Below are 26,849 nucleotides of genomic sequence, written 5' to 3'. Positions count from 1 at the left end.
CAGGCTTCCTCCCCCTCTGCAGCGGCTGACCCACTTATCAATTTATCTAATTACTTTGTTCGTTTGCTCCGAAGGCCCTTTGGATCAATCTTGTTTTTAACATTTTTGATCGTGGAATCATTTTCTCTTTGTTGCCGCTTTTCCCCTTTCATGCATGACTTTCCGTTTCTCATCCCCTATCCACTTTAGCCCTTTGAAAAAAGGAGTAGATGGAAAAGCCCGATAAGCAAAGACAAGGAAGTGGATTGATTTTTGTGTGAAACTCGTTTGGTATTTCTTCTTTCTTTCCCCCCTTTTTTGCTAACCACTCTTCTCATAGTATTGAGTTTTCCCCAGTTTCATTTTTTCATCCCTATACCCCAATTTTTGAGTCTCGTTTCTTAGTCCCCTTTCTTGTCCTTCGAAGCCCACGCAATCATCCGCTCACCCTTCCTCTCAAAGACCTATCTGCTCGTGATGCAATGTAAGATGGGATGTTTTTGAGATATTCTGTTTATGCTCTCCATGTATCCAACCTCCGACTAATATCAACCTCAGCCTTGCGCCCCATGTTGAAGATTCCCATACTTTTGATTCATAATCTGTTCCTAGTTCTGTCTTATGTATGCCCTTTCTTTTATTCTTTTTTTGTCTCCTCTTTCCTTGTCGTTTTATTATCATGTCTCTTTTATCCCTCCCCATGCCCCCCTCACACACACATATATTACGTTCTAATTCCTTTCTTCCCTCCTCAAAATCTTAGTAGCATTTTCATTTCCCCTCAGGACCATCCTTTTCTTTTAATTTATCGTCTTGGGTTTTCTAATTTTTTTTTTTTTGAAGCTTTTGTCAATCTTCCTTTATTTGATTCCCCCTTTCCTTGCCTTTTGTACCGCCATGGAGTTAAGTGTAATGTACGTACCTATTGAGATCCGAATGCTGAATTATTGTTGTTTTATTGGTTGGTCGTGAAGAGAAAGAAAATCTTAATATCCTCTACTCTTCGCAGCATTATCATATATACATATCGTGTCGCTTATCATAAAAAACAATAGTTGTATGATCCCCACACAACTCCTCCCCCCGTCCCCTTGGGAACCACCAACAAACAAACGCGTTGGGGTCTCACACACTTCAACAAGTCGAGTGACAAAAGTTTGTTTCTATATATAATTCAGAGTTACAACAAAAATCCCCCATCGATATTGTCTACCTCCCCTTATTCCCATGCCGAATTATGTTTCAAACGGGCTGCTAAGTTTTGGGGGTGCATGATTGCTTGCCCATCCGCGGGAACAAAATACCTGCAGGGAAGCAGGAAAGAAAGGCGGCCGCGATTAGGATCATCCTATGGCAAATGTGAGGACTTAGCAGCCTTTCCAATGCCCCCATTTGGCCATTCAATCACGGAAGATACTTCGGCAAAAGAAGAGTGAAGGCAATGTACATACACTGATTCCATAACAATGAATGAGGGCTCATGCCGCATAATGGGGTTTCTGGAGCTTTATCAGTATGGTACATGTATAGGTTTTTTCTCCATCGTCTTTTGCGAGGACTTACCCCCAGCCTCCAGCCATCTCTGCAATGCTATTCACAGTCAGCGGCTCTAGCAACCGAGAAATGGCGATTTAGGCATCTTTACTCACCGGTATACGCATCTAGCGTAGATGGTTAGATACGCTATTGACACCGCGCCGGCAAAAGTGCGGAATTTCCCATCCCTCCATGCCTCTCGTTCCCCATCGGTGGGAACTGATGTGCGATGATAACGGGATACGCGCCAATAGTAGTCCAGGGCCACTATCCCGAAAAGCGAGAGTACGCCAACCTGAAGGCCGATGCCTGCCATGATTATGCGATTACCATTGTCCAACAGGCTTTTATCTTTCTTCTGGTCGCCACTCGCTGCCACACCGCCACCAATTCCTTGCAAGACAAGACAGCTTATATCACACGGGATAAAGATCCACGTGTATAGGTAGGGCTTTATGCGGGATATCCCAGGGCCCACGGCGAGAGCAGCATGCTTCAGAGTCAGGTAAACAGCAGCGCAGAGGAAGGTCGGCCCGAGGATGATGGTGACGATTTGAAGGGTGAACCCCGTCCCCCACGGATTCGTGTATATCAGAATCCTCCCAGCATACCCTATCGAGTAAACGTGGTGTTAGAATGGGTGTTTTTGGAATGACTCAAAGGGGCCAAACACACCGACGCATTCCAGCACGCACGCTCCTGTAACGGCAAATGTGAACGTCCAAGTCTTTTTCCACACGCCCACCACAAAGGCGACAAAGAAAAAAACCCCGAAACAGCAGCAGAAAAAGATATTTGCACCTAAATTCGGGAAGTACCCTAGCGGGGTGAATTCGACGGGGCATTGTGGAGATATCTCCTTACAAATGGCCCTGGCTGTCGCCGACATATCTTCGCGAAATTGAACAGCAGTGAGCTGTCAATTCGAGAAATGAATGTGCGTACATGGCGATTAAGTCTCCCAGCGAACGGTGCTCAGTAGTGAGTTATCGACAAATTTATACTTGATGCGAAATGGGAATAGTCGGCAACACACCCGATCTCCATTGGCATACTAAAAGACCACTTTCAAGGGGCCCTTGCAATGCGCGCCCATCGACCCAGCATAACATAACCTTATGCTCGAGATTATCTCGTTTATTGTATAACATTTCACGCATCGCGGACAGGCAGGATTCAGAAAAGTTGACTGCCCAAAATGGTCCAAAATGCGCCGCGCAGTGATTGGTTAGATCGCACCACATCCCGTAAAGAGCTTAGACGCCAAGGTGTGCTTAAAGTTGGGCTCTCCCTAAGTTGATTGGTGAGCTGGACGTTGTGAATGTGGGGGTTGCGGAATGAAAGGCGAAACCGGGGGCGGAGAGACAGAATAAATATCAAAGGAAACTGGCGGGCTCGGGGAACTGCTATGTCCTCACACCAAGCGCTGTGCTGCGTTTAACTCCTCGAATCAACATCTCGCTGACGTTGTGGCTGCTCGAAGCACGCCAAGCATAGTGATAGCAAGAGCGGAATATACCACGCTACTGGTGGTTGTGGCCAGCCACTCGAGAATAATGATGGCCCCTTGCAAAAAGAGCCGCCGTGGTTGCAGCAATTGTAAGAAACGCCGTATCAAGGTATGCATAGAGAGACTGATTTTCCATTGGAACTCGTGGAAGGAACGCTTATGAACAAGGCGTTAGTGCGATGAAAGTACTCCTCAATGCCACCGGTGCATCAGGAGCGGGTGGAAATGCCCCGGCTATCCACTCAACATGAAGGTTAAGGATCAGACCTCCTTCACAAACACAGTTCAAACACAGTCAAACAGAGCCGTGATCAAGCAATTTAACTTACCGAACAAACTTCAGCCTATTCCCAACAATCTAAGTTTCCCGGCTGAACAGCTTGCCGTTCAATTTTTCTTCTCCATTTTCCACAGCCCGGATGATGCTCGTGTGCGGACACCATACCTGGATTTCTTCCCTTCTGCATTTCGAAATTCAAGTCCAGACTCTGTCATTTATCTTTCCACCCTTTCTGTTGCGTGTTCCGCTGTCGGCTCACTATGTGGCTTAACAAGAGAGAAGCGGCTAGGGGACATGTACTTCTACAAAGCCATCTCGGCAGTGAGGAGGGCTCTTGAAAATGAGGCAACAAGAGAGAATGACGAAACACTTATGGGTATATTACTGTTGAGGATATACGATGTATGTGTCTCCGGCTACCGCCTGATTTGAGGCATTTTACCAGCATCAAGCCAAAATATGACCGTTTTAGATCCACCTACTCATACAGATTCATTTAGGTTCTACAAGCTGTTAAGCAATCAAAACAGGTGGTTTCAATACATTCACGTGGTGCTGCAGCGTTAGTACGACTCCGTAGCCAGAAGAGAGCTATGAATAGGCTATCTATCGATTTAACGAATTCAGCTCGGCTTGAGCTTGTAAGTCAACCTCAGCGCCTTCAATTCGAAGCACCTGGTGTCATATCTAACGGGAAATAGATGGCAATGTCCGTATGGAATGGGGAGCGAGCGGCCGACATTGTGAATGAGGAGTCGCTGCTTCCTTCAGACTACCATCCCTTGACTCGGTTGGTCTTCCTAGGTGCTAGGGCACTGGCTTTACAGAACCGATTTAATAGACTTCGCCTTTCCACCACTAAAAGTGATATATTTCTCCAGCTCCTACAACAAGCAATCGCAGTCGACAGCGATATCCAGAGCTGGCTTATATCATTATCCGATATATGCTTCCCGGGCAAGGCAAGCTCGTCTCCCAACAGCGGCGAACCGATATTTTTGGGCGAGGGCCCAGATGCCCTTACTAAAAAGGAGTCCTTTATCCATATACTGAATCGTTACCGCACATCACGGCTGATGGCACAGTACGTGATTTCAGGTTGTGTATCTCAACTTGACCAACCAGAGCTACATGTACAACTTGAGCGATCAAGAGCGATTATTCAGGATCTTGCTGATGGCATTTGCGCCACTCTTCAGCTCTATCAGTTGGACAATTACGAGACTTCGCTACATTCGGCCGTATCTCTTCATTCTCCAGACCGTGTTCTTCAGTTTCGACTGAGGATGGCGACAAGAACGTGGACGCTCTTGCCGTACCTTACTTTCATTGCCACCCAAGGGTTTATCTTGCGCGAAGGCCAGGTCGAATGGATTCAGAACAAGATAGCTCAAATCCACTCTTTCTATCAAGAATGTGAGTCAACTCCAATTACTCGAGGCACAGCTTGAAGAACGTGCTTGACAAGCGCCACGGAAATGAATGCTCAAGTCGAAACTTGGATTCAAAACGACGGTGAATCGATATATGAAGTCTGGCAAGCTCTCAGGACGTTGTGTGTCTCAAACATAGACTACTCCCGCGAAAATAACCATGAAAATTGTTGTTTCCGCTGGGATGCGAAATTTGGTGGACTAATTTTCTGGTACTCGTATTCAATTCAATTCAATTCAATTCAATTGGCTCGAAGCAAGTTATTTGACGACTATACGACATACGCCATATTGTGGATTAATCTGAGGAATCAACGACACGGGTGTAAATAAACATACTATCTTGATGCCATTCGCTACAAACAGAAACACAAAGGCAGTCTATTGCATTTTTTTCGTTTGCGAATTTATCACATAAATTCTCCGTTTGGACCAAACACCTACTACGACACATCGCTTGCGACAAGGCGTACTGGCTTCCGAACAGACTTCGCTGCCGATATGAGCCAAGTTGATGAGACAGCCTGCCCCGGCTCCAGGTCGGGAGCTATCGCTAACATGACCTCGTTCCACCCTCGAAACCTACACGCACACCCGCACCCATAAAGCATTCGAGTAGCGAGAGCGGATCGACTGAACGATACTTGTTACATATACTATTAACTTCGCCGCTGCTCCGAATCAACCGCCATCGGCTTCTCCTTCCCCGTTTCCTTTCTCGCAGCATGACCAGGCCTCGAGAATATGGCACCAAAGAGCGAAAGGACACTGTTGGTCCGGAGCACCATGCAATAAAACAGCGTCAGCCCTGTAACAACAATCTCCTCTCTCACTGCGTCGCTGACGTTGCCGCCAGCAGCGTGGGCACCGGGTGTATTGGATCCCATGAAAGTGATGTAACCAACTTTCTTCAGGCCCCAGATATTTGCAGAAAACTTCGCAACGGGCATCTTCTGCTCGTCAAGGCAGATAAAATCCCAGGTTTTGAGACCACATGAACTGGTCCAGGTCATGCGCACAGCCCTGGCACTCCCATCGTCGTCATCGTTGCTGCTACTGGCGAAGGCGTATGAGTGGTACATATATTCTGTCTTGAAACGCTTGAGCGCCTTAAGTGTGATGGGGCGACCACGGATCTCACAGTCAGCGTCGATAGAGAAGGAATGCAGGTTTCCCGTAGCAAAAGTCGTGGTATCGTCTGCGGCGGACTTGAAGGTAAGATGTGGTTTGGTGGCTTTGTAATGAACTGAGTAGAGGGATGTCGCTTGCTGGCTGCCTTTACTGGAGATGAGGGTTTTCAAATGTTTCCATGAAAAGTCGACGTCGAGAGTAAGGCACTCCTCTGCAATCCCTTGTGGATCCTGGGAGGGCTGTGGAATTTCTGAGGGAGCCTCCATGATATTATCACGGCTGTGAAGTTTCTTAAAGAATCAAGTCACCTCGTGTGGGGGTGTTTGTTTAGGGAGTTAAAAAAAAAAATTCTTGTGTAAGATATTATGCAACGAACATTAATAAAAACTAAACAGAACAAGCGATCACAAACCTACATTCAAGAAGCAGTGCACTATCAATGACAAGAGGAAATGTACTTTTTTCGATTAAGCAATATTTTACGGAAAGCTGGGACACTTTATAGCCCATTGGGGCCCCCGGCAGTTTTTGGAGAAGCCTGAGGTCCGCCTTGCTGCGTATTCGGAAGGGAATTATTTCTAAATGCGCGTATAGAAGAGAAGAGCTGCAATATGACGTAATAATTTAGACGTCTTGGAAAAACACTAACAGAGTTGTTGATTCACCACTAAAATTAATTGACAGCTTGAATCTTTTGTTTTTTTTCCCTTGCATCCCCAACTTGCTATTTTTAAGTGATGATGGTGCTTTTGTAGCTTTGAGCTGGTTTTTAGTTTTTAGTAGCCGGAGAACACATTTCAATCATCTATGATTCTATGAAGCTCCCATGTCATCTACATTCGCGTTTATCGTTTTGAAGCCATAAAGGGAGTTCCGTAATTTACATAATGCGCTGTTTCCGGCTCTTGTTCTCTTTTTTTTTCCTTTTTTTTTGGATCAACTCGAATTAAATATAGAATGTATACGCTGCGCAAATGAAAGAGGTAGTGTAGTAAGTAGTCTCGCTGTGGGTTCAGAATGCAGTCCAAGTTGAAACATGACTGACACCAATATTAAAAAAAAATTTAAAAAAAAATTAAAAAACAATAGCTAATGAAAGCAATTTAAGGAGGGTCTGGGAGAGCAGAGAATAATAATAATAATAGAAGATGGGTGTTTAAAAAGGCAGAAATTAGAATCGAATTAAATGAGGGAAAAAGCATCAAAAAATCATCTCCCTAGCAGGGAATCGAACCCTGGGCTGCTGTGTGAAAGACAGCGATGTTAGCCACTACACCACTAGGGAAAGGTTGATGGCAAAGCCAGCCGACATAGTTCTATAGAAACCTAAAAAGGTCGACCTTCTTCAATGGATGGCGCTTCAGCGCTTATTAGACGCGTTCCAGTCAGCGGCAACTTTCAACGTACATCTTATTATTCATGCTCTCTGTAGGATACAGTTCAACTGGCCACTTGTAGTCTCCTGTAGAGCTGTCGGTCGCGTCCAATCATCGCCCTGATAGTCTAACGAAAATATAAAGAAACCGGTGTTTCATGGCACAGACTACAGAAACGGAAGTACTGTTTGAAACTACAGTTTGTGATTGTATATACATGTGCTGTACAACCCACCACTTCGCTCCGTCAAAAACGAATGGTAGGGGAAACACTCGAATAGCCCAGAGAGTTAAAAAAAAAAAAGCTAAATAGGGTTCATTCAAATTTTCGGCAGGAAAAATCTTATCTAATATGGCTGGGCGTACGTCTTCTGTTCATATATTTATTTCCTATTTGTGGATTTCGTCCATTCAAACTCCCAACCATGACAGTGGGCCAAAGTTGAATTAAGCTTAAAAAATTGTTCTCAAACTCTAACCTTGAACTAACCCTTTAATCTAATCCAATTTCTGATCTCATTTTCAATTCTACACTTCTTAAGATAAAGAGAGATGGTGTGAGCGTATTGATGTTGAGAGGGAGTGTGTTTCAGATCGTGTGGGGATCATCAGACTCCCAGTTTGAGCTTCGACAGAGCTCAAAGCTCATTCTAGTCTCGGTGAATATCCGAACCCTGTTCAGTTGCCCGTAGAGCCATGCGGAGCGAGTGTACCTTCACGAGCACATGTGGAAAATAAGTCCTTGCACACAATAGAAATATAAATGGAAATATCAACACCAGAGATCAAATAAATCCAGTTCTCACAGAAGAAGTTATGGGGCCTTAATGGCTACCAAGGTTTTTTTTCTCCACACCTCCATGCTACTCCTTTATTTCTAGACCTTGGGAAGACCATCGATAATAATGCTATTGTGATCTTTTGACTCCTTGTTTATGCCTTCTCCACTTTACTGCTTGCAAACCACCTGTATAACCAATCGCACATCATCTTATTCTTGCAGAAAAAGAGCACTGCACATTACATTTAATAAATAATACATCAATTGAATACAAGAGGGAAGACCAGCCGGGCTACTGAAAACAACTGAAAACAAAAAAATGAGAAGAGTCGGTTCCAGCACTCAATTCTCTATCGATTTCAAGTTATTGTTTTTAATAAAACCCCTGTATAGGGGATGTATTAGCTCGTCAAATCCTCTATCAAAATTCGAACTACTTACCTAGCAATCAAGGCCATTTTCTTTTCTTAACTGACTGGAGATTCCTCTTCTGCGCCAGGCAGCATTACATAGCAAGAATAGGGCCACCTGGTTGTTCTGCAGAAAATGCGTGTCCAATCAGCCGTATAAATTTGGCATTCGCGCCTGAACCTACACTCTTGTGCTGTGAAACATATGAAGTTCGGAGCGCAGGATTGCAACACGTCAAAGGGTGGATGGGGAGGCGGATACGATCTATCTGCACCCATTGTCAGAGGGGCGAGCATCAGTACTCCGCACAGTGGAAGAGAGAGCTTCATTTTTGTTTTGCTTTGCAAGAAACAGACTTGTCTTCTTTATCCCATCTACATCTTTCAGATAGATGCCGAGCAGGAGCAAGTATATAAATAATTTCCCATTCTTAGGAAGGAAAGCTTGATCAGAAGTCCCCATCGCCGCGTCAACCCTGGATGCTGCCATTGTCATCCATGGCTAGCTCCTGCCTCTCAGATCTGTTCATTTAAAATAGTTTTCACAGAGTTCTTCGGCTCTGGCACACATTCAGACTGTGGTCATTGAATGGAGGATGCTTGGGCCTGAATTCCTGGGTATTACCTGCTCCACTGTATCCATTGGTGTGCCTCTTTTGTTCGCAAGAAAATCTTTGATAATGCGGGGTGGGAGTGGAGTCGATGTAGTATTGACACACCTAACTAACGTGCAGGTCCACCACTTTCTCGGTCGCTTTGTTCCACCACGCTAATTTAGTATGAGAGAGCACCTCTGCAAGACAAACAAGACAAACATGTGCAGGCACTATCTAAACTAGCGTGGTGGTACAAAGTGACCGAGAAAAGTGGTGAAGTATGTCGAAGTTACTGGTAGTTCATGACCATCTTTGGCTTTTTTTGTTCATGAAGCAGGAACAAATCCAGGAATGCAATTTAACATGAGCTAGCACAAAGTGTGGGGATTTGTGGTGGGCCTGCTGGATGCTGTCAAATCCTACGCTGTATGTTGTGTGTTTTACTACTGCACGGTGATTATTTTCGCGGACAACATCCGTCTATATTGGAAATAGGAGGAAACTTTCACAAAAACGGGCGTCAGTGAGGGAATGGAAGAAGTTTACCCTTTCGAGTACGAAGTCTGGTCGTTTTTCCACAACCAGAAGCTTTTCCTGGCTTTCTATACTAGTAGCCATGAATCTACTGCTTTATTGCTAATTATTTTATCTATACTACTAGTACATATAAAACACGATATACTCTTCTAGCTTTCTATATAGGATCCAGCCAATTATCAAATACCTTGATGTTTGGTGACAGATTTGGTGGACTATGGTTGCCCGCCGACAAAAAACCTTTGCAAAGTATGGATCTTAACGGCTATAGCCCATCCACATTACTTTCCGATTTGTTTTCTTGTTTAGACTGTCAACGCTTATTCTACACATGGTCCTTACAGTTTGAGTCCAGGGAAGTGGAAATGAATCAATCGTTCAGCATTTGTTCTAAATTATTGCTAGCTATCTAAACAGAGAGATAAATAGAAACTGTCAGATACACTTTCGGATCACAGGTGACATACAATGGGTAAGATGGAAGCCTATATAATTCGCTCGTTCTTGAGATTAGGTTAGAGAATCTATCCGATGCCTGGTTTCCGGGAGTCAAATATACGAGTACGGAAACCATATCTACTAGTAGTTACCATTACCATGTTCAATCTACTCAATACCACAAAAATATGTAATGAGTGCGTGGAGCCTGAGATCTCTAAATACATGTGTATCGAGGTCTTCTGCCATCAATTTACATATTTGTATATAGAGTATATATTGACTTGGCTATGACCATCAATATAGTGGTTTCCAGACGCCCATCATCACTGTGCCTGCCTGACAAGATGAATGAAACACTGTCTTCTATTTATAGTATGGTCCAGATTATGTACCATCCATTTCAAAACTGTGTATCAATGGACTGTTTCAAAAGAGTGAGAATTGCAGCTCCGTCAATTAACAGTCATGCTATATATCCTGTTTTATGTCTATCATCAACCGAAATCTAAATTTTTCAATGCAATTTTCCATCATCGATGTCAATAAAGAGTTCCCTTGCAGCCTCCAGCGCTATGGGCCAGCACTTAATGCGAAACCCATTCACCCCAATCCTTCTATGTCTCTGCTGACTGCCATAAGGGATGAGCCCCAATTCCACCTGCATTTTGCAGACTTTGTTCTGCCTCATGTGAGGTGTGGCCTCTATGCGGGATTCGAGAAACCGGCCCAAGAACTCCCGATTCAACGGCTTTCAACTGTCGCCTTGGATGGTGGAGGGTCTGCGGTTTTCCCCAATGACCGGTTCCCAAAACTTGGCTGATCGACGACAATATAAGTAGGCTTTGGCCAAGTGAATTTCTATATGGATCAGCACGGCGCGCGACATGGGTTTGTACTCACAAATGCTGAGTTTGGCACTGAGGTAACCGAGTTCGTAACGACGTGCTTTCCTTTTGTTTCCATTGTCCCTAATGTTTTGTTTTGTTGTAAATTGAGTGTGCATTACAATTTTCAAAACTAGCTTCCGTTACTACTCATTGGCCCCGCCACGAGGATAAAGCCAGGATCGATTGCTAGAATTCGTGTTACTTGCATCATCATCATTATCATCTGATCGTTGATTGAACGGCTGAGATATCGGGTTTTCTCATTTTCGAGGACGAGATCCGACTTCTGCCCGAAAGGAGAGTTTTTTGCTTGCGCTAGGTGGTTTTCCTTAAATTAAGCCCTTCCATCAACCAGGGGTCAAATATGAGCTCTTCCGCAGTCGGCCTTTCCTCAGGCATCCAGCGTAGAATCCTTTGAAGAAACTCCAGAAATCCCCTTTTGTTATCTCCCTCGAGATCGGTTGCAAGCCTTTCAAGGGAAATGTCAGGGATGGGTGCGAAACCTCTCCATTGACCTTGAATGTTTTGTCAGAAAATACGAGGTCTGACACTCCGTAGATTTGAACATGTATTCACATACCGTTCTTATCCCACCATATAGAACTCATCTCACTTCGTTCCAGAAACTCCCTGGGAGGAGGTCCCATGATAGCAACCATCTCTGCAAGGTGGAGTGTATCGTCCAGAAGTCGCTGGTCATTCCTGGCTTGGAAGAGGGTACACCCAGCTACGAGGTCCCAAAACTAACCAAATAGTAATTGAGGACACGTCAACTAAACCCGTCGAAATATAACAAAGGGTAATTAATTGTCACTGACCACCATAGCAATGCTCCAAATATCAACTTTATTGTTCCAATTCATCTTGAGAATAACCTCCGGTGCCCTGTAGACATCTGGCATAATATCTTGTCCTCTGTGATCTTCATCACCGAACCTGGCCTCGCCAAAATCTGTTATAATAGGAAGGCACCGTGTGCGGGGAATCCGCCGGCTCTTGTAAATGACGCGATCACTGAGGACCTTTCTCGGCGCGGGGTGTTTCAACTCAGCCTCTTCGAATACTGAGAACACATTAGGATTGTCAATCCCAAGGAGCATGTTTCTGGATTGGAGATCTGTATGCACAATATTGGCTGAATGTAGGAAGTCAAGCCCCCCCAGGATTTGTCGTAATGGAGGTTTTAAAAGTTGTATAGTCAGAGTCCCAGTAGGCCGAAGGTCGAGCATCTGTTCCAAACTCAATCCCAATGGTTGTTGAACAAGGCACATGTGAGTGCCATCTGGACCAATCACTTCGAATGAGTCGTATAGTTGTCGAAAGAGATTTTTGCCAGGATGGCTAGATTGAGATTGAATGGGATTGAGATGACTGTAGATTCTAATCTCATGGTTCGGCTTTGAGGAGGAAACACAAAGCTTTAGTACTACATGTCGAGGCTCACTAGTTAGCGAGAGTGAAGTTAGCATATTTATTAGACTTATTCTGGACTGCAACAAACTGATAAATAAATGTACGCACTGTAGATCACGACAGAGCCATACAGTTGATGTCACTCCGTATCCTAGTTTCCCAACAATTTGATACCTGTTGTTGAAAATTTCACCTATTCGAGCTGGGTAATACTTCTCTGCCTTATACGTCGGAAGGGTCTCTTCCTCAATATTTTCAGAGGCATCGGCCAAGTCAAATCCGGAGCTTGGAAATGCGAGGGGAGACATGAGTTGCGAGAACGTCATTCTCTGAGTTCTATTAAATCGTTGCGGATAGTGCAGTACGGCAGAACGTAAAGACAGACAAGGTCGGCTTCTGGAGGCGGACCGCACATATAGATAAGCAAGAGACAATTTAGCAGTCATGTCACAAACAAGATTTTAAATCACCTGCCAGTCGTGCTTTTGAAGGACTGGAAGTTTTGTTGTGCTTCTTTCTGTGAGGGGTTCCTGATAGCCAAAGCTCAAGCACCAAAAAAAAAACCTTAAAAACCCCATATCTCCTGGCCACCAGACAATTTTCGGCGCCCTGTTCTCCCGCCCGGATTCGACCAGTTGATGACCGAAGGTGGAAGTCAACCAACTGACAATTTGGAAGAAAAATGACTCTAAAATTAAGATGGAGTGGAGATGCCTAGCGCCCGGTGGTGGACCGGTTTGCCGCCAAACGCTGAGTGTTGATCACCTCCATCAAATGTTCCATTTCTGAATCTGACAATCTCTCCTTGGAGCTTCATGCAAGGTGTGTCATATCGTAAAGTGCAGTAGTCTCATATTGGTCATGGGAGTTTGTGTTCAATTTGGATGTCCATGACACTTCCAATGTGCAATTCTGAACAAAAGACATCTACCTATTCAAGACTTCACTGCAAACAATTGAATCAATCACCACTTCCATTCATGAGGCCAGCAACTGTACAAGACTTTTCCCTGTCTGAAATGAACTCCCTGAGCCAGTGCATGACATAGGGCAGGTTTCAACAACAGATATCAAATTGTTGGCAAGTTGAGGTATTGCTGTTACTTCTACAGTGTGGCTCGCTTGTGACTTAATGTAAGAACCTCTTATATTTAACTTATTTTGTTGGATGAGCTCTAACAGCATACACTTGAGGCAATGAGGTTGCTATGTACAAATGCACAAACACTATTGCTGCAAATACAAACACTCTGGACATGAGCATATTCAGAAATTCTTTTCATTCTTTGAGATGCAAGTGCCCCATGTGGAACACACATGCGTTGTGCTGCAGGTCCTGGGAATTACCATGGACCACCTCTTTCATATTTAAAACATAATTCTCTGACCATTGAGAATGTGAACCCGTTTCTTCGGCAGCTACTTTTTGCTTTGGACTTTCTTCACACGCAGGCGGGGATAATACATACAGGAGGAAGATCATAAATAGCCTTTTAATATACAAAATGGGGCTGTTCTAGTAGATGAATTTTTAAGATCCCTATTCAAAAAATTTGCTCCTCCCTGTGAGCAATCCATTCTTTTACAAGGAATTTGAGGATGGTGAATGTGATCATCCAGTATACAGATATCTGGAGTTTTGATATGGTGGTATGTGTCTCTAAAGAGAAATAATATTGTCCATCAGTTACATTTTGAACTAACTTTTCTATCATTCTTTTAGACCTGGCATTTTGTTGCTGCAAATACTCTAATTAGTGGCCGGGACCCCGAAACCAATAAACACCATGATAGGCAGTTTATTGCAGAACTAGGGGCCGTACAGCCATGCAGGCCCGCCACCACCTGGGCTTATGCACCGGAGCAGAGTGTGTCCAATATTCTGGGACAAAAGTGGTAAGTACATGTACATGTACATCTTAAAAGAATAAAGGAAGGGGTATAAAAAAGAGAGGCCTAATCAAACACACCCATACAGCCATCTACTACACTTGGCAGCTGGAAAAATATCGTCCCCATGCCGGACATCAACCTCGAGAAACTAGCCGCCAAATATTCAAGGAGAAGATAAAGATAAGAGGGGGTTCCTGCACTTCCTTCGTAGGATCCTTTGCTAGCGGCCTGAGGAGCGGCCAAGCGTCAAGGATCTCGATCCGTGGCTAATTGATGGTCTTGGGTTTACTGATGAGCAAGCATGTGAAGCATTTTAAGGAGCACTGGTTCGAAGAGGAGGAGGATGAGCAAGGGCCCAGCTCTCAGGGAGGTAAGTTGAACTGATCTCAACTCTTGAAATGTTATGAATTTTCGACGACACCAGCGGGGCACCCCACCTTTGTGAATTCGGACTGTATCCTTTTCCTATAGCTATATTTAATAGATATTTTCCTGAAGGTTGGGAAACCTCAAAATGCTTAGAATTATTGTTAGCAATGTATTGCCCTCGCACTGCTTCTTGGGTCCCCTGCCAGAAGGCGGATATACGTCGAAGGTGCGCCGGGATGTCTCTTGTGAGAAACTGAACAACTCCCTCTGGCCCTCTCGGGAGCCTTAGCCTCTCCAGCCCACAAGATATTCAGCCTTGTCCCTCCACCCTCTTGCGCAATCACTGGATTGATAATTACACTTTCATCGACCTGCCATTCCCTGCTTTTCAAGCTGTCTCGTTTGACTAACATGGATGGTGGTGGTGGTGGCGGGTAATGTTACCTGGAGGGTAAATCTCAGGGGCTCTTTGCCCCTTGTTTAGCGCGACAGTTACAATCAATCAACCCTCCACCTCCACCAATTTCTCTTTTTACCACCTTTAAATTACATGGAATATAGTAGAATAAAGAAGTTATTCAAATATTATAAATTATCGGCTTTTTTATAGGAAATGGGAGTGGCGGCAGGCAATTTGAATATATCTCATATATCTTTTATATCAAAGAATATTAGTTATCTTTCTGTGTGGTTATGATGCACATCGTATAGATAACTTCCTAAATATAAATATCCTAACATATATACATTTAGCAGAAGATTCTAATTTGTTTTATTGCGTACAAATTTTATCATAAAAATTTGTGATTGAAATATGGATGTTGAAACTTTGTAAAATTTATGTTGGAACAAGGAGGATGTTGGGTGCAAGGAGCATCGAGAACCGTCCTAAGTAGCAATGGCAGTTGATGTAATGCTAGAAGCCGGAATGACCTAGATGATGCATATAACCGAGCAAATCCTTCCCCTCAGAATACTCTCAAATGAAAACTGTTGGGGGCCTTGGATTGGTTCGTCCCCTTTACTACCAGCATGGCGCTGGTGATGATCGAGCTCCTTTGCCCCAGTGGCCTAATAAAAACAAGACCACCGTCATATGGCATTCAGGATCTATTTCTCCTTCCTCCTTGTTTTGTAAAAAGGCCTACCACACATAGCAAGAGTGGGGCCAAAACAACGTCCCGCAGAAAATTGATAACGGATCTGGCGCGACAGCTATGCATTCCGGTCTGAGCCAACAATCCTCATCCTTGTAGCATGTGACGGTCGGAGCGCAGTAACGAGGAGGATGAGGGTGTAGGTCATGCTCCGCCGACTCATTCAATCCTCGCTTGGTAGCGACTGCTGCACTCGTTACAACAGAGACAAGCGTTGAGAAACCACACAATGCAAGAGAGAGTTTCATTTTCCGTTTCTGTCTTGCTTAATTTGAGGAAAAGGAGAGACGGGTTGAGATTTGATCAATATAAGTTTACAATATGACAAAAGAAGGAAGGAAGGAAGGAAATAAAAAATGTAAAAATGGAAAATGTAAAAATGGAAAATGTAAAAATGACTGTGGGTTGACATTTCATTGAAAAATGACCTGGGAGAAGTTGATTTTTATAAGATTGACTCGGAATGTTTAACTACAGGTGTGTTTTCGGGTCAGCAACTTTAACCCCTTCAACTCGATCAGTAACTGGCCTAAATTTCCAAACCGATAAGACGAAATGCATCTGGTCCTTACCATGGAAAGGTGCGGGGCCCTCACCTGCACAATCAGGCCCCTTGTGAAGAATAGATCAATGTGGCGTGCGAATTTCGAGGGTCACATCTAATCTAGAGAGATACCAGATCTGGTGAACACAATCTACTTCCACTTGAACTCTCGCGTTGTACGGCACGCCGAATCAAACTCGAATTTCGTTATCTGCGTCATGCTTCATCAATGCAGCGACTCGATGAGAAACTGCAGCTTTTACAGAACTGTTGCCAACTCGAGTATATCTTCTTTGAAGTTATAGATAGGTTCGTTTATTTGGTATTTGAGCAAGAAATACATGGCTTGTATTTAGACAAAGGAAAACAAAAACGAAGTAGAGGTTTCATCAGATAATATTTGATCAAAAGTTTTGTAAATAAAAATTAATCTGCGTGGGGCATGTCAACCAGAAAACTTGGAGTGGGATACCGGAAAGCCCTGTGAGAACCTTGAAGTACTCTAAGTGTAACACTAACTTTGATTCTTGCCTCAAACTCTATCTCAACCCTAATCAGCTTGGCATTTAAACCTTATGATAAAACTGCCCTGCTAGGGTAATGGGGTCAACCACCTAATGCCCGCGAATTTCCATATAAAATGATATCTCAACACCCACCATATTGAAATAGTATATGATATGTAATTTGCTCATTCAATATATATATTAATATATAAACCAGTATACTGTCGAGCTAGTTATAATTTGTATTATCTTAAACTTTTACTCATAAATTACACATACAAATTATAAGATTGATATTCAGATTGTAGTATTGCCATCACAATATATACTTGATAGTTTTTACTAAAAATTAGATATAATATAAAACACTACATTGTTATTTTATGACATACACTATAATGTGAACAGAAAATAATGTATTCAAAAGAAGTTATTTAAATATTACAAATAATCAATTTTTCTCATAGAAATGAGAAAATAACAGCTAGTAATCTAAATACATCTTATATAAATTTATATGAGAAAATATTCTCAATTTTTATACATGGAATACACATTATATAACATAATCTGATAGAAAAGTAAACTTTTTAAAAGATATATATTAATAAGAGATTTTAAATTTACTACTTATAAATTTATTATAATAATTTGTGGTGGAGAAATGAGTATCAAATTTATGACAACTTGTATGGGAAAATGTGGGTGTTGGGTGGAAATTTAAATGGGCGTTGGTTGACTACAGAGGAGCTACCATAAGTATTTGCGCCGGCAAAAAGACAGCTAGACAGCACTATAAATCTTGGCGGAAATTCACACTGTATTTTATACTGAATATTCAGTTCTTGATTATTCCATTGCATTATTCTCTTCTCATCCACTGTCATTCAGCATGTAATCCGCCTGCCACCCACCACGTAGCCAGGTGAGTAGTAGAGTATTCTCTTACGGTTAACCCTAACCCTAAGATGTTAAAACGCAGTGGCGCTTCTCAGCTGTATCAATTGGATCTGAGCGGCGCAATACTTTTGGTAGCGCCCTCCGTACATTACGCAGTAAGAGCAGGAGGCCTGAGAACTATGTAGCTGTAAAGAGCAAGCAACTAATCCTTGGCCAGAACAGGTAATTGCCTAAAAGATATGGCATCGCGGAATCTTGCGCCACCAGCATCATATCAGGTTCGATCTATCTGCGATACTGCGTGTATATACTGGCAGCTGGCTCAACCTTCTAGGGGCTGGCGAATCATTCTGATATAATCTGATCCCTACGTTCTACAGCCTCGATATCTAACCCTTCTATCCGAATCCTATCGCATATACCACCCTATTACATTCTATAGTTTGATCCTCGTAGAGTCCTAAGGACCTCTCCTAGATAAGCAGCGAGATCTCCGACCCGCCGCTTACAGTAGCTCCCTTCTAATAAAGGGCTGTAAGGTCAGGTTACGGTTGAATGGGATTTCAAAATATCTGAATAGGGTTCGGACTTTTTACTAAGGAAGTTTGAACCACAACAAACTTTGAGAAGCCTTGTCAGAGTTCAAATTTAGAACGACATACGCATCATCTAACAAAGTGTAGAATTAGATATTAGCTTAGGGGTTAGTTAGCGGGTTAGAGATTCAGAAACATCAATCACATACAGACAGAAAATAGTAAAGCTGAACAGGGTTCAAAAATCATGTGTGCAATTTTTGAGCTATGGTAAACCTCAAAGCCATGTCATGACCGGGAGAGTCAGATTACAGTTGAATATGATTCAAAATATCTGAACCCCTGAGGGTTTGAATTTTTGTCAAGAAATTTTGAACCATGATGGACTTAAAACCCTGTCAGAGGTACTAGTATGATTCAAAGTCTCAATTATAATAGAGTTCAAAGTTTGAATGAAGTTCAAAAACTGTATATATTACTTTTAAACCTAATTTAACTTTAGTACCAGCCCTCAAAGGAGGGGATGGAGGAATATACAGTGAGTGGCTAGCTGGCAATAATGACTATGCCTATAGGGATCAAGGGGACACATCGTAGGCATCTCTATTCCCATAGAATCGATTGGATTTATTGCAGCTAGATGAGTAAGAACGCAGGTATGTGGTTCCCACACTATGCTGCGACTGGCGGTCGCAGTGTATAGGTGGTGGGGTTGGGTGGCCATGGCCGCTGTGGGCTGGGCCAAGCCACCACACCCACGGGTATATATATCACTATGAGCGCAACCATTTAACAAATGGTTTGCGTTGGTTTTTTGCTATGGATAACCTAGCGGTCATAGTGCTATCTCATCAAAAGGAGCTGGAATGGAGATTCAGGGCGAAAAGGTTTTAATTTATTGATAATGCATTGCATTGATGCATAATTTCCCACTTTGTTTTCTACTACTCATTAGTGGTCAATGACATTTCAGTATTCTCGTTTAATATCTACGCAGGAGATTATATTCTCCTTCTCCAGTGCATACCATAACGATCTATGCATTACTTTGCTAGTGGCATATTTTAGCATCAACCTTAATTAATCACCCCTGGACGCTAAAATGATTTAGGGTTAAACTTCCGCTTCGCTCCATTAGATTCAATCACTCACACCGAAGAGTGAGAGCTTGAGAAACAGAGAAAACACTCTCAAAGAATATACACGGCTTGAAAGAGGGTAGAAAATGAGAGCAATGATCAACCACACTAATTGAATGAGATTCGAAAATGGTGTCATGTAATGATTGAGAGTTTGAACCATATTGAAAGTTTTTCTGGCCGAAAATTCGAACCCTTGTTCAACAGGTTTTGATGTTGAACCCACAAAAACCTTTATATGCATCTACTTACGCAGTGTACTGCGTACTTGGGCCATCTGATTCACTACATCACGGTGACGCTGCCATGACAAAAAGCAACATAACCATGAATTATGTGGTATATCTATCCGTCGATGCATGAGATGGACTCAGCTGGGTTCCCGCTTCCTCGGCTGTCATCCGCCACAATGGCCCTCCCCTGAATCCCGATACAGAACTCAATGTTTCCTAGCCGCGGTGCGGAATGGAGAAGCGCCAACCGAGGTCCTCAAAATCAATTAATGCTACTGAAAGTCCAGGTACTGATTGCATTAGGATGCGCGCTAAATAGTGCTCTTCTAAATTCAAGGAGGCCCTTGCACGTCATTGGCACGTAAGAGCTTCTGAAGCTTTCAGCAGCTGCCTATTCATGAATGGAGCAGGCATGATCCAAGTTGTCATAAATCGATATTCCTTGAAGAATAATGGGGACAGCGGACGCCACTATGACGCTGCTGAGTAAGTATTAGAAAACGCGCCAGTCAGTTCTGATGCAAGCAGAAAAGATCACATTTCCTTTTTCATTGAACAGACAGACAGACAGGCAGTCAGGTACAAGATGAAAAAAGCCTCAATCATCTCTTCCATATTCCTCTTTTATGTTTCAGTAGCTGCAAACTAGCCTCAAGTCAGCTGTGTTGTTATTTTATCAAGCTCTTGTCTTACTCTCTGAATCCTCATCTTGCTGGCAAAGTGAGGAACAGCCATCACTATAGGTACCGGTCGACGTCAGGTGCGGCTGGAAGGACATCACTCAAATTTTGATCTTTTTTACATGGGCTGTTATCACTCTCCCCGGCCAGTTCCAGTCATGACAGTGTAGATGAAAAACAGTTCTGGAAACATATTATTGCAGTCGGTGTGTGCCATTGCGTTGTTGTAAAAGGCTGTTTTGTAGAGCGCCTTGATCTAACTTTACCCTAGAACGGTGGACAAAATAAAAAGCGTATGTTCAGGTTTAGCCAAAGCACATTCGAAACTTTTGCTCAGCAGACTCACTTGTGAGCAATAATATTTTTGATAGATTGGATGGGCCTTTTTGGGCCAAAAAAAATAGATGCGGCAAGCAAAAAGAAAAGAAAATCGTCACCTCCCTAGCAGGGAATCGAACCCTGGGCTGCTGTGTGAAAGACAGCGATGTTAGCCACTACACCACTAGGGATGATACGCGCAAGGAAGAGTTGGAAAAGTTGGCACTCTTACCCAAAAAACAAAGTTGCATGTGGCTTGCCTCACATGGCATCGCAGGGTTGCACTGTTCGGATGCTCAAAGTGCTCACCACCATTGTAAACAGCTCTCACATTCACCATCTGCCGCTGCGTACCGAGGAAAGTAAGTGGTATCTTGCTCTCTATGTTCTCTATGTTTTTCATAGAGTGGCGTTTCACAGAGCGGTTAGAGAAAGTGCATCACCTTTACAGTAGCTTCTGCTCAGTGTGCCAGCCCTACGGAGCGACTATTAATAACAACCCCCTAGATACACACCACAGAGAACCGAGCAATTCATTATTATGGTTAGCATGAGATTTAAAGCCATAGCATCCCGCCTTGATTGAAAGGTTACTAGTAACTATTGGCACATTTTAGTCACTTCCATTGACCTCAGTTCACCTCACTCCGCAGCGTAACTCGATCAAATCTCTTCTCTGCAGAGAGCACTAGCAGCCCATGAGACCGCGAAGTGTGCTCCACAGTTAGCATCAATAACAGTTTATGCAGCGAAATGAATAGAATGTCCCAGTGCTTTTTGCCTTGTATGAATATATATTATATACACCAGTCCCGCGCACCTCAACCTGGTCCCAAGGAATTAGACTAAAGCTTGGTTGTGAAGTTAGGTATACGGCATCGGGGTTGGAATGATCCGAGGCCAAGCGTTGATATTATATTTCAGGCGTCTGCAAATGCCTCAGAACTGCAGATGCCGAAAGCTGAAAGCTTGTGGCTGATTACTCCGTTAGATCCTTGAAAGGTAGTAGCTAAAACTCCTAGCCAGTCTTGGCCGGGCATGGTGCATTAAATAATGATAAATAGTTCAATCCTTACGAGGAACAGGGCACCAAAAATAGAAGTAACTACGAGTCGAGCCCCTTGACTTAACCCGAGCGGAGACGTTACCAGACCTGGAGCCTCTTGGCTTCTGTTCAAAATGCTCTCTCACTCCGAAGTATTCGATCCTTCTCCTCGGCAAGCCCCTGACGACCCACATCTTGACCTCTCAGGGACTCGGGTTCATGGATGTTCGAATCATCAGTCCGTGACTCCGCGGTGTGGCTTCCGTTTCGCTGTTAGCAATGGAGTTGAGACAGATAGATCGTACCACTCACTGTTACCCGTGTAGGGGAAGGTGGGGGGGGGGAAACCGAAATATAGCCGGGATAGAAGCTTTTTATTACAAAATGTTGAGTTGTGAGTTAGTGTGAGTTAGGATAGTTAATTAACTATCCAGACTCATACAGGAGTTATATCGGGCCCCCCTGCTTTTTGCCTTTCGTTTGTTTGCGTGTTGGCTCTTTTGGTAGCGAAAATCGTCAGAATATGGCCCCGAATTAAGGATAAATAATATCCGAAGATCCTACCTGCATGCCTACCTTGTCTCTTCCTTCAACCCTTGACATGTAAGTTGGAAGGGAACAAATTCATGATCTGTGTTGGTGGGTCTCCAGATAGCGGCGATCATGAGCGAAACCAGTTGCTGATCGATAGCGTGAAGAATGTATTCCAACTTCCAGGGCCGAAAAGGCAACAGTTGGGGGAGCAATAAGTTCGTTGGCGGTGGTAGTATCGAGTTTTTCCCAGCGGCATGGCGCTTTTCCTCCACAGTGTTCAACAGTTTTCAACCAGATGCGAGGGACTTTTTCTAATTCTTGTCTGGTTCTATTGCCGATATCAACATGTGGACAGATTAATAATCCATCGGCCAACTTGGTTAACTATTGGCCAGGGATTATTAGATCAATCAATACGGGGCATACGAGTTGAATATTACCGTCACGTTTGACAAGCTCAGCAAAAAGCATCTTCCCGACCGGGGGGAGAACAACTCTCGCCCCTGCGACTACTGTCTTCTTCAATCCTTTCCTCATCATCACCGCACCTCTTTCCTCCCAAATCTCATGGATTAGCCATTCCATCCCTAATTCTATCTTCCGTGGTTGTGGTCGTGTGCTCTCGTCGGGATCCATGATGAAAGGCTCGTCAAGGGCTTTCCCTACCAGACACGCCTCGTTACCCGTACCCGGTGGACACAGAATCATGTCTCCATCCCGTCGTGGCGCCAGGATATTACTGTTGGCGGTACTTGGAATCGTTTTCTTCATATGTTACTTGAGTGTAAGTGCGGTCCATTCAATTTTCACCAACGCATTGTTTTTCGGGCCGCGCGAGGGGGGAAACGCGGGGACTGGGCGAATCGGAGAGCAAAAAAATGAAGCGGGCCCCCGCCTGCTCACAAAGAATATTTATTATACCTTATTCATCAATGGTTGATACAACGAGATGATAACTGACCCAACTATGTGTCATGGTGACGTTGTCTATGTAAAAATACAGGCCAATGCAAGACGAATCCAGAATGAAACCTTCTATCAACAAACCGTTCAGGCAATGGACGCGAAAGCTGCGCAAAAACTCAGCGGGATGGGCGGAGGCGACGACGACGAAGCCGTTTTCCAGAAACTGCGGACTACGAAACTGGCCCCGGAGGATAAACAAGCGATAGCGGTCCAGCGGCAGAGATATGAGAGTCCGCTGAAGATGCCGCATCCCAGCGGGGATGATGATAGTCATGATGGACAAGACGGTGAGAAGTCTATCGCAGGGAGGAAAAAGATACCGGCCGGGCAGTCTCAGGTTTCATTGGAGGATAGGGAGGATCCGGAGGTGGAGGCGGAGCTTAATGCAATTCTCAAGAGATCACCCAGTATGTCATGTTATTTTATTTCAACTCCTGCTTTGTTCATACTCACGGACAGCGTTTTTTCATCTTTCTTTCCTTCTTTCTCCCGTGAAATGCAATTGTTAATTATCACACCGCTAACAAACACATCACCTCCACCCTTCGGCACATTTCTCTAGTCATAATATTCTCCAAATCCTACTGCCCCTACAGCGAAAAAGCCAAATCCATCCTCCTGAACAAACACAGCATCATCCCCCCCCCTTTCGTCGTCGAGCTCGATATACACCCGCTCGGGGAGCAGCTACAAGAGGTCCTTGCGCGCAACACGGGGCGCAGAACCGTGCCTAACGTTCTGGTCAATGGTATGACCATCGGCGGCGGAGATGATATAGAGGCACTCCATGAGGCGGGGAAATTGGCCTCGAAGATAAAGACGCTGGGGGGAAAGAGGGTGATGGATATTAAGTTGACGGAAGACGAGAAATCACTTTGATGATGGCGATATTTCTTCGTCGCTTCTCACTTCTAATTTTTCGGGCCTATCTTTTTTCCTCCGAGGGCAAAAGAGGCAGATATGATATGATGGTTGGGTTAAATATCAATACTATCACATTCATCCCATTTGATAGACCGGATTCCGCCACTCCCCTCCCCCGCGCCTTATCCGGCCTTTTCCATCAAAACGTAATTCGTTTTTAAAAACTAATTGACATATTATGAACCTAATATGCGGCAAAACGGTGCAAAGGGATAGGAATTCCGTAACAATGAGGAAATTGCAGATGCATTTGATTTGATTTTGATTTTGGTTGTTTCGTTTTTGTTGACTCTAATCCGCAGTCCGTTTCTTCGAGTTCTGTTCCATAGGATTCTTTCTCTCCCCTTCCTCCCCCCATCCTCCCTTTCTTCTAAATCGGCAAAAGGAGGGGACAATGGGTTTATTCTGGTATGAATTTGGACTTGGTTTTGGTTTGGTTTGGTTCGGTTCGGGAGTTTAATCACTATCTAGCATACCCTTGCGGAGAGAGGGTATCATTTTTTAATACGTCTTGTCATATACACATGCATGTATACATATATAGCTGCCTATGTGTACTGTATTAGAGGATTATATTAATTTGTTTTATGACTTACTGAGAACAATGGGCAGAGGCCGGAGACCAGACATTGGGGCAATACAAAATGACCTAGGCGAGCGCTGGACCAGCGGCAGAAGGTGTGCGCTGAACTGCACTTTCATCCCATATGCTCAGAGTTGAAAATAAAGGCCTTACCTTTTAGTCGCCACAACCCTAGCGTCGCCCGCGCTAAACTTAAAACGTAAGATAAGCGATGCGCCGCACAATGCTGACATAATCAATACCCGAACCCACCCCAGCGAAATTTCATGAAAGGGAAACGACATTGTGTGAAGTGTGAGAGAGGTTGTATCTCAAAACGACGACGACAACGACGACCAACGACCAAACCCTCTTCCTCTCTCTTTTCCTCCCTTTTCCTTTCCATCTTCCCGCCTCGCAACAGAAGTTCCCGTCCAGATTCCCGTCGTCGTTCAAGATGCACTACATTTATTCCCAGGAGACATTGCCGATTCCCGACGATGGTGAGAATTGGACTTCTTTTTGATTGATGATTTTTTTTTTCTGCCTTGCCCTATCTCTTACCCCGGATTTGCTCTCGGGTTTTGTATATGTGTGTGTGTGTGTGTGTGTGTTGCTGCGCGCGGAATGGCGAAAGACGGAGGCAGATACGAATCGAGGGGAAGCGAAGGAATTGCTGCTGTAAAAAAAACAGGATGGAAGGGAATGGATGTGATGGATGGATTCCGAAGGAACGAGACACTCAAATTCGGCTTACTGCAATTCGCGCGGACGATTATCGAAACGTGGGCAAGGAAGTGATGCCGATTATTTTGTTGTTTGGACCGCAACCGCGCTGGGATCCGATCTGATATACATACATATATACATACATTACCTACACCCCCATACATACCGCTACACACACGTCGTTAATATATTGTTTGAGCTGCAGGAGGAAGAGCTATGAGGATATGATGTACTGACCAGCTGGCTTTTCTTACGATCTATAGTGAATGTGCACATCCGCTCGCGGGTCGTCACCGTGGAGGGACCACGAGGTATGTCAATTGGCCACAATTCCTACACATGCGTTTGTGTGGGTGTTTCGACGAATGAATATCGCGAAGCGAATCATGAAATGAAACCAGAACCTCTAACCAATTGGGGGAAAAACCCCCAAACCCGTAATAGGCAAACTTGTCAAGGACCTCTCCCACATCGCCGTCTCCTTCACTATGCCCAAGAAGAGCCTGCTCGCCATCGAGATCCACCATGGCGCCCGTAAGGCCATTGCCTCCCTCCGAACCGTCCGCACCCTCATCAACAACCTGATCATCGGCGTCACTCGTGGCTTCAAATATAAGATGCGCTACGTCTATGCCCATTTCCCCATCAACATCAACATTGAGAATAACAAGGAGACTGGACTTGCTGAGGTTGAGATCCGGTATGGATGAGTTCTTTTTTCCCCATCTTTATGAGCGTTTTTCTTCCTTCTCCAATACGCAATTGTGTGGTTGGGGTCTGCTCTGTCGCCTTGTGTATTGCTGCGGCTATAAGTCGATGAAGCCTGGGAAAAATGACAGGCTGTGGTGCGGTTAGCCGAAGGTTGGACAGCAGGGCGCAATTTTCGCGGATTGTGGATCAGTTAACATGGGAAACGATGGAAGCTGGGAATACTCATTAATCATTTGTGAAAAAAATATAGAAACTTCCTGGGCGAGAAGAGAGTCCGCCGTGTTGTCTGCCAGCCAGGTGTCGATATCATTGTCTCCCCCAACGTTAAGGATGAGCTACAACTTTCCGGAAACTCGCTGGAGGGCGTTTCACAGAGTGCTGCCGATATCCAACAAATTTGCCGGGTCAGGAATAAGGATATCCGAAAAGTGAGGAAACCCTCAACTTCGATTGCACCAAATTGGCTCACTTTTGCCTCCCTACTCCTTTCCAGTGTTCTGCCATCTAACTAACCGTATTTGTTTAACAGTTCTTGGATGGTGTGTACGTTTCGGAGAAGGGCAATATCATTGAGGAGTAGATAGGTGGTTACTCGTGTTCACTATTTTAGACGATATAGCGAGCGGGACAAGGAAAAAAAAAGGGAAAAGGGGGACAGAGGAAGGAAAATTAATTTTCAAACAAGAAAGAAAGAAACAGAGAAAAGGGAACAGAGAAGCATCTCTTATCATTGGATGAGCTCTTCCTTTTTTTTTTTTATCTTTCTCTTCTACGTTGCTTTAAATAAACGTGA

The 26,849-nt window shown here is 44.0% G+C and overlaps 10 protein-coding genes and 2 non-coding genes across 12 annotated transcripts; 6 read left to right on the top strand and 6 right to left on the bottom strand.

The window, feature by feature from the left end:
• Positions 1-1,327: 1,327 nt before the first annotated feature.
• On the bottom strand, positions 1,328-2,404 carry HCBG_05355 (parasitic phase-specific protein PSP-1; the record flags this gene model as incomplete). The annotated part of the gene is made up of 4 exons (XM_045432404.1): positions 1,328-1,478; positions 1,543-1,569; positions 1,629-2,127; positions 2,191-2,404. The coding sequence occupies 4 exons, from the start codon at positions 2,402-2,404 to the stop codon at positions 1,328-1,330; spliced, it is 891 nt and encodes a 296-aa protein (XP_045286520.1).
• Positions 2,405-3,272: 868 nt separating this feature from the next.
• HCBG_05354 (uncharacterized protein) lies at positions 3,273-4,756 on the top strand (the record flags this gene model as incomplete). Its single annotated transcript, XM_045432403.1, has 3 exons — positions 3,273-3,707; positions 3,806-3,946; positions 4,007-4,756. The coding sequence occupies 3 exons, from the start codon at positions 3,273-3,275 to the stop codon at positions 4,754-4,756; spliced, it is 1,326 nt and encodes a 441-aa protein (XP_045286519.1).
• A 641-nt stretch (positions 4,757-5,397) lies between these two features.
• Positions 5,398-6,135, bottom strand: HCBG_05353 (uncharacterized protein; the record flags this gene model as incomplete). The annotated part of the gene is made up of 1 exon (XM_045432402.1): positions 5,398-6,135. The coding sequence occupies one exon, from the start codon at positions 6,133-6,135 to the stop codon at positions 5,398-5,400; it is 738 nt and encodes a 245-aa protein (XP_045286518.1).
• Positions 6,136-7,082: 947 nt separating this feature from the next.
• HCBG_11041 lies at positions 7,083-7,154 on the bottom strand. Its single transcript has one exon. It is a non-coding gene; the product is annotated as a tRNA-Glu (tRNA).
• A 3,373-nt stretch (positions 7,155-10,527) lies between these two features.
• HCBG_05352 (uncharacterized protein) lies at positions 10,528-10,830 on the top strand (the record flags this gene model as incomplete). Its single annotated transcript, XM_045432401.1, has 1 exon — positions 10,528-10,830. One exon carries the CDS (start codon positions 10,528-10,530, stop codon positions 10,828-10,830), a length of 303 nt encoding a protein of 100 aa, XP_045286517.1.
• Positions 10,831-11,212: 382 nt separating this feature from the next.
• HCBG_05351 (protein kinase) lies at positions 11,213-12,636 on the bottom strand (the record flags this gene model as incomplete). Its single annotated transcript, XM_045432400.1, has 4 exons — positions 11,213-11,412; positions 11,478-11,640; positions 11,716-12,340; positions 12,419-12,636. The coding sequence occupies 4 exons, from the start codon at positions 12,634-12,636 to the stop codon at positions 11,213-11,215; spliced, it is 1,206 nt and encodes a 401-aa protein (XP_045286516.1).
• Positions 12,637-13,909: 1,273 nt separating this feature from the next.
• Positions 13,910-14,725, top strand: HCBG_05350 (uncharacterized protein; the record flags this gene model as incomplete). The annotated part of the gene is made up of 4 exons (XM_045432399.1): positions 13,910-13,960; positions 14,034-14,206; positions 14,500-14,573; positions 14,688-14,725. The coding sequence occupies 4 exons, from the start codon at positions 13,910-13,912 to the stop codon at positions 14,723-14,725; spliced, it is 336 nt and encodes a 111-aa protein (XP_045286515.1).
• Positions 14,726-18,855: 4,130 nt separating this feature from the next.
• Positions 18,856-21,171, top strand: HCBG_05349 (uncharacterized protein; the record flags this gene model as incomplete). Its single annotated transcript, XM_045432398.1, has 7 exons — positions 18,856-18,871; positions 19,327-19,375; positions 19,808-19,874; positions 19,907-20,073; positions 20,539-20,560; positions 20,910-20,947; positions 21,093-21,171. The coding sequence occupies 7 exons, from the start codon at positions 18,856-18,858 to the stop codon at positions 21,169-21,171; spliced, it is 438 nt and encodes a 145-aa protein (XP_045286514.1).
• On the bottom strand, positions 20,705-20,776 carry HCBG_11040. The gene has a single exon. It is a non-coding gene; the product is annotated as a tRNA-Glu (tRNA).
• A 1,083-nt stretch (positions 21,172-22,254) lies between the features above and the next one.
• HCBG_05348 (uncharacterized protein) lies at positions 22,255-22,935 on the bottom strand (the record flags this gene model as incomplete). The annotated part of the gene is made up of 2 exons (XM_045432397.1): positions 22,255-22,548; positions 22,591-22,935. The coding sequence occupies 2 exons, from the start codon at positions 22,933-22,935 to the stop codon at positions 22,255-22,257; spliced, it is 639 nt and encodes a 212-aa protein (XP_045286512.1).
• HCBG_05347 (glutaredoxin domain-containing protein) lies at positions 22,702-24,009 on the top strand (the record flags this gene model as incomplete). The annotated part of the gene is made up of 3 exons (XM_045432396.1): positions 22,702-22,948; positions 23,168-23,537; positions 23,693-24,009. 2 exons carry the CDS (start codon positions 23,222-23,224, stop codon positions 24,007-24,009), a joined length of 633 nt encoding a protein of 210 aa, XP_045286513.1.
• A 928-nt stretch (positions 24,010-24,937) lies between these two features.
• Positions 24,938-26,740, top strand: HCBG_05346 (60S ribosomal protein L9B; the record flags this gene model as incomplete). Its single annotated transcript, XM_045432395.1, has 5 exons — positions 24,938-25,119; positions 25,609-25,656; positions 25,790-26,045; positions 26,307-26,484; positions 26,586-26,740. 5 exons carry the CDS (start codon positions 25,074-25,076, stop codon positions 26,634-26,636), a joined length of 579 nt encoding a protein of 192 aa, XP_045286511.1.
• Between the last annotated feature and the right edge of the window lie 109 nt (positions 26,741-26,849).

The sequence above is a fragment of the Histoplasma capsulatum genome, assembly GCF_000150115.1.
Source record: "Histoplasma capsulatum G186AR genomic scaffold supercont2.7, whole genome shotgun sequence".
NCBI lineage: Eukaryota > Fungi > Ascomycota > Eurotiomycetes > Onygenales > Ajellomycetaceae > Histoplasma > Histoplasma capsulatum.
The sequence above is the reverse complement of the archived record's forward strand: the minus strand, read 5'-3'. Positions and strand labels throughout refer to the sequence as shown.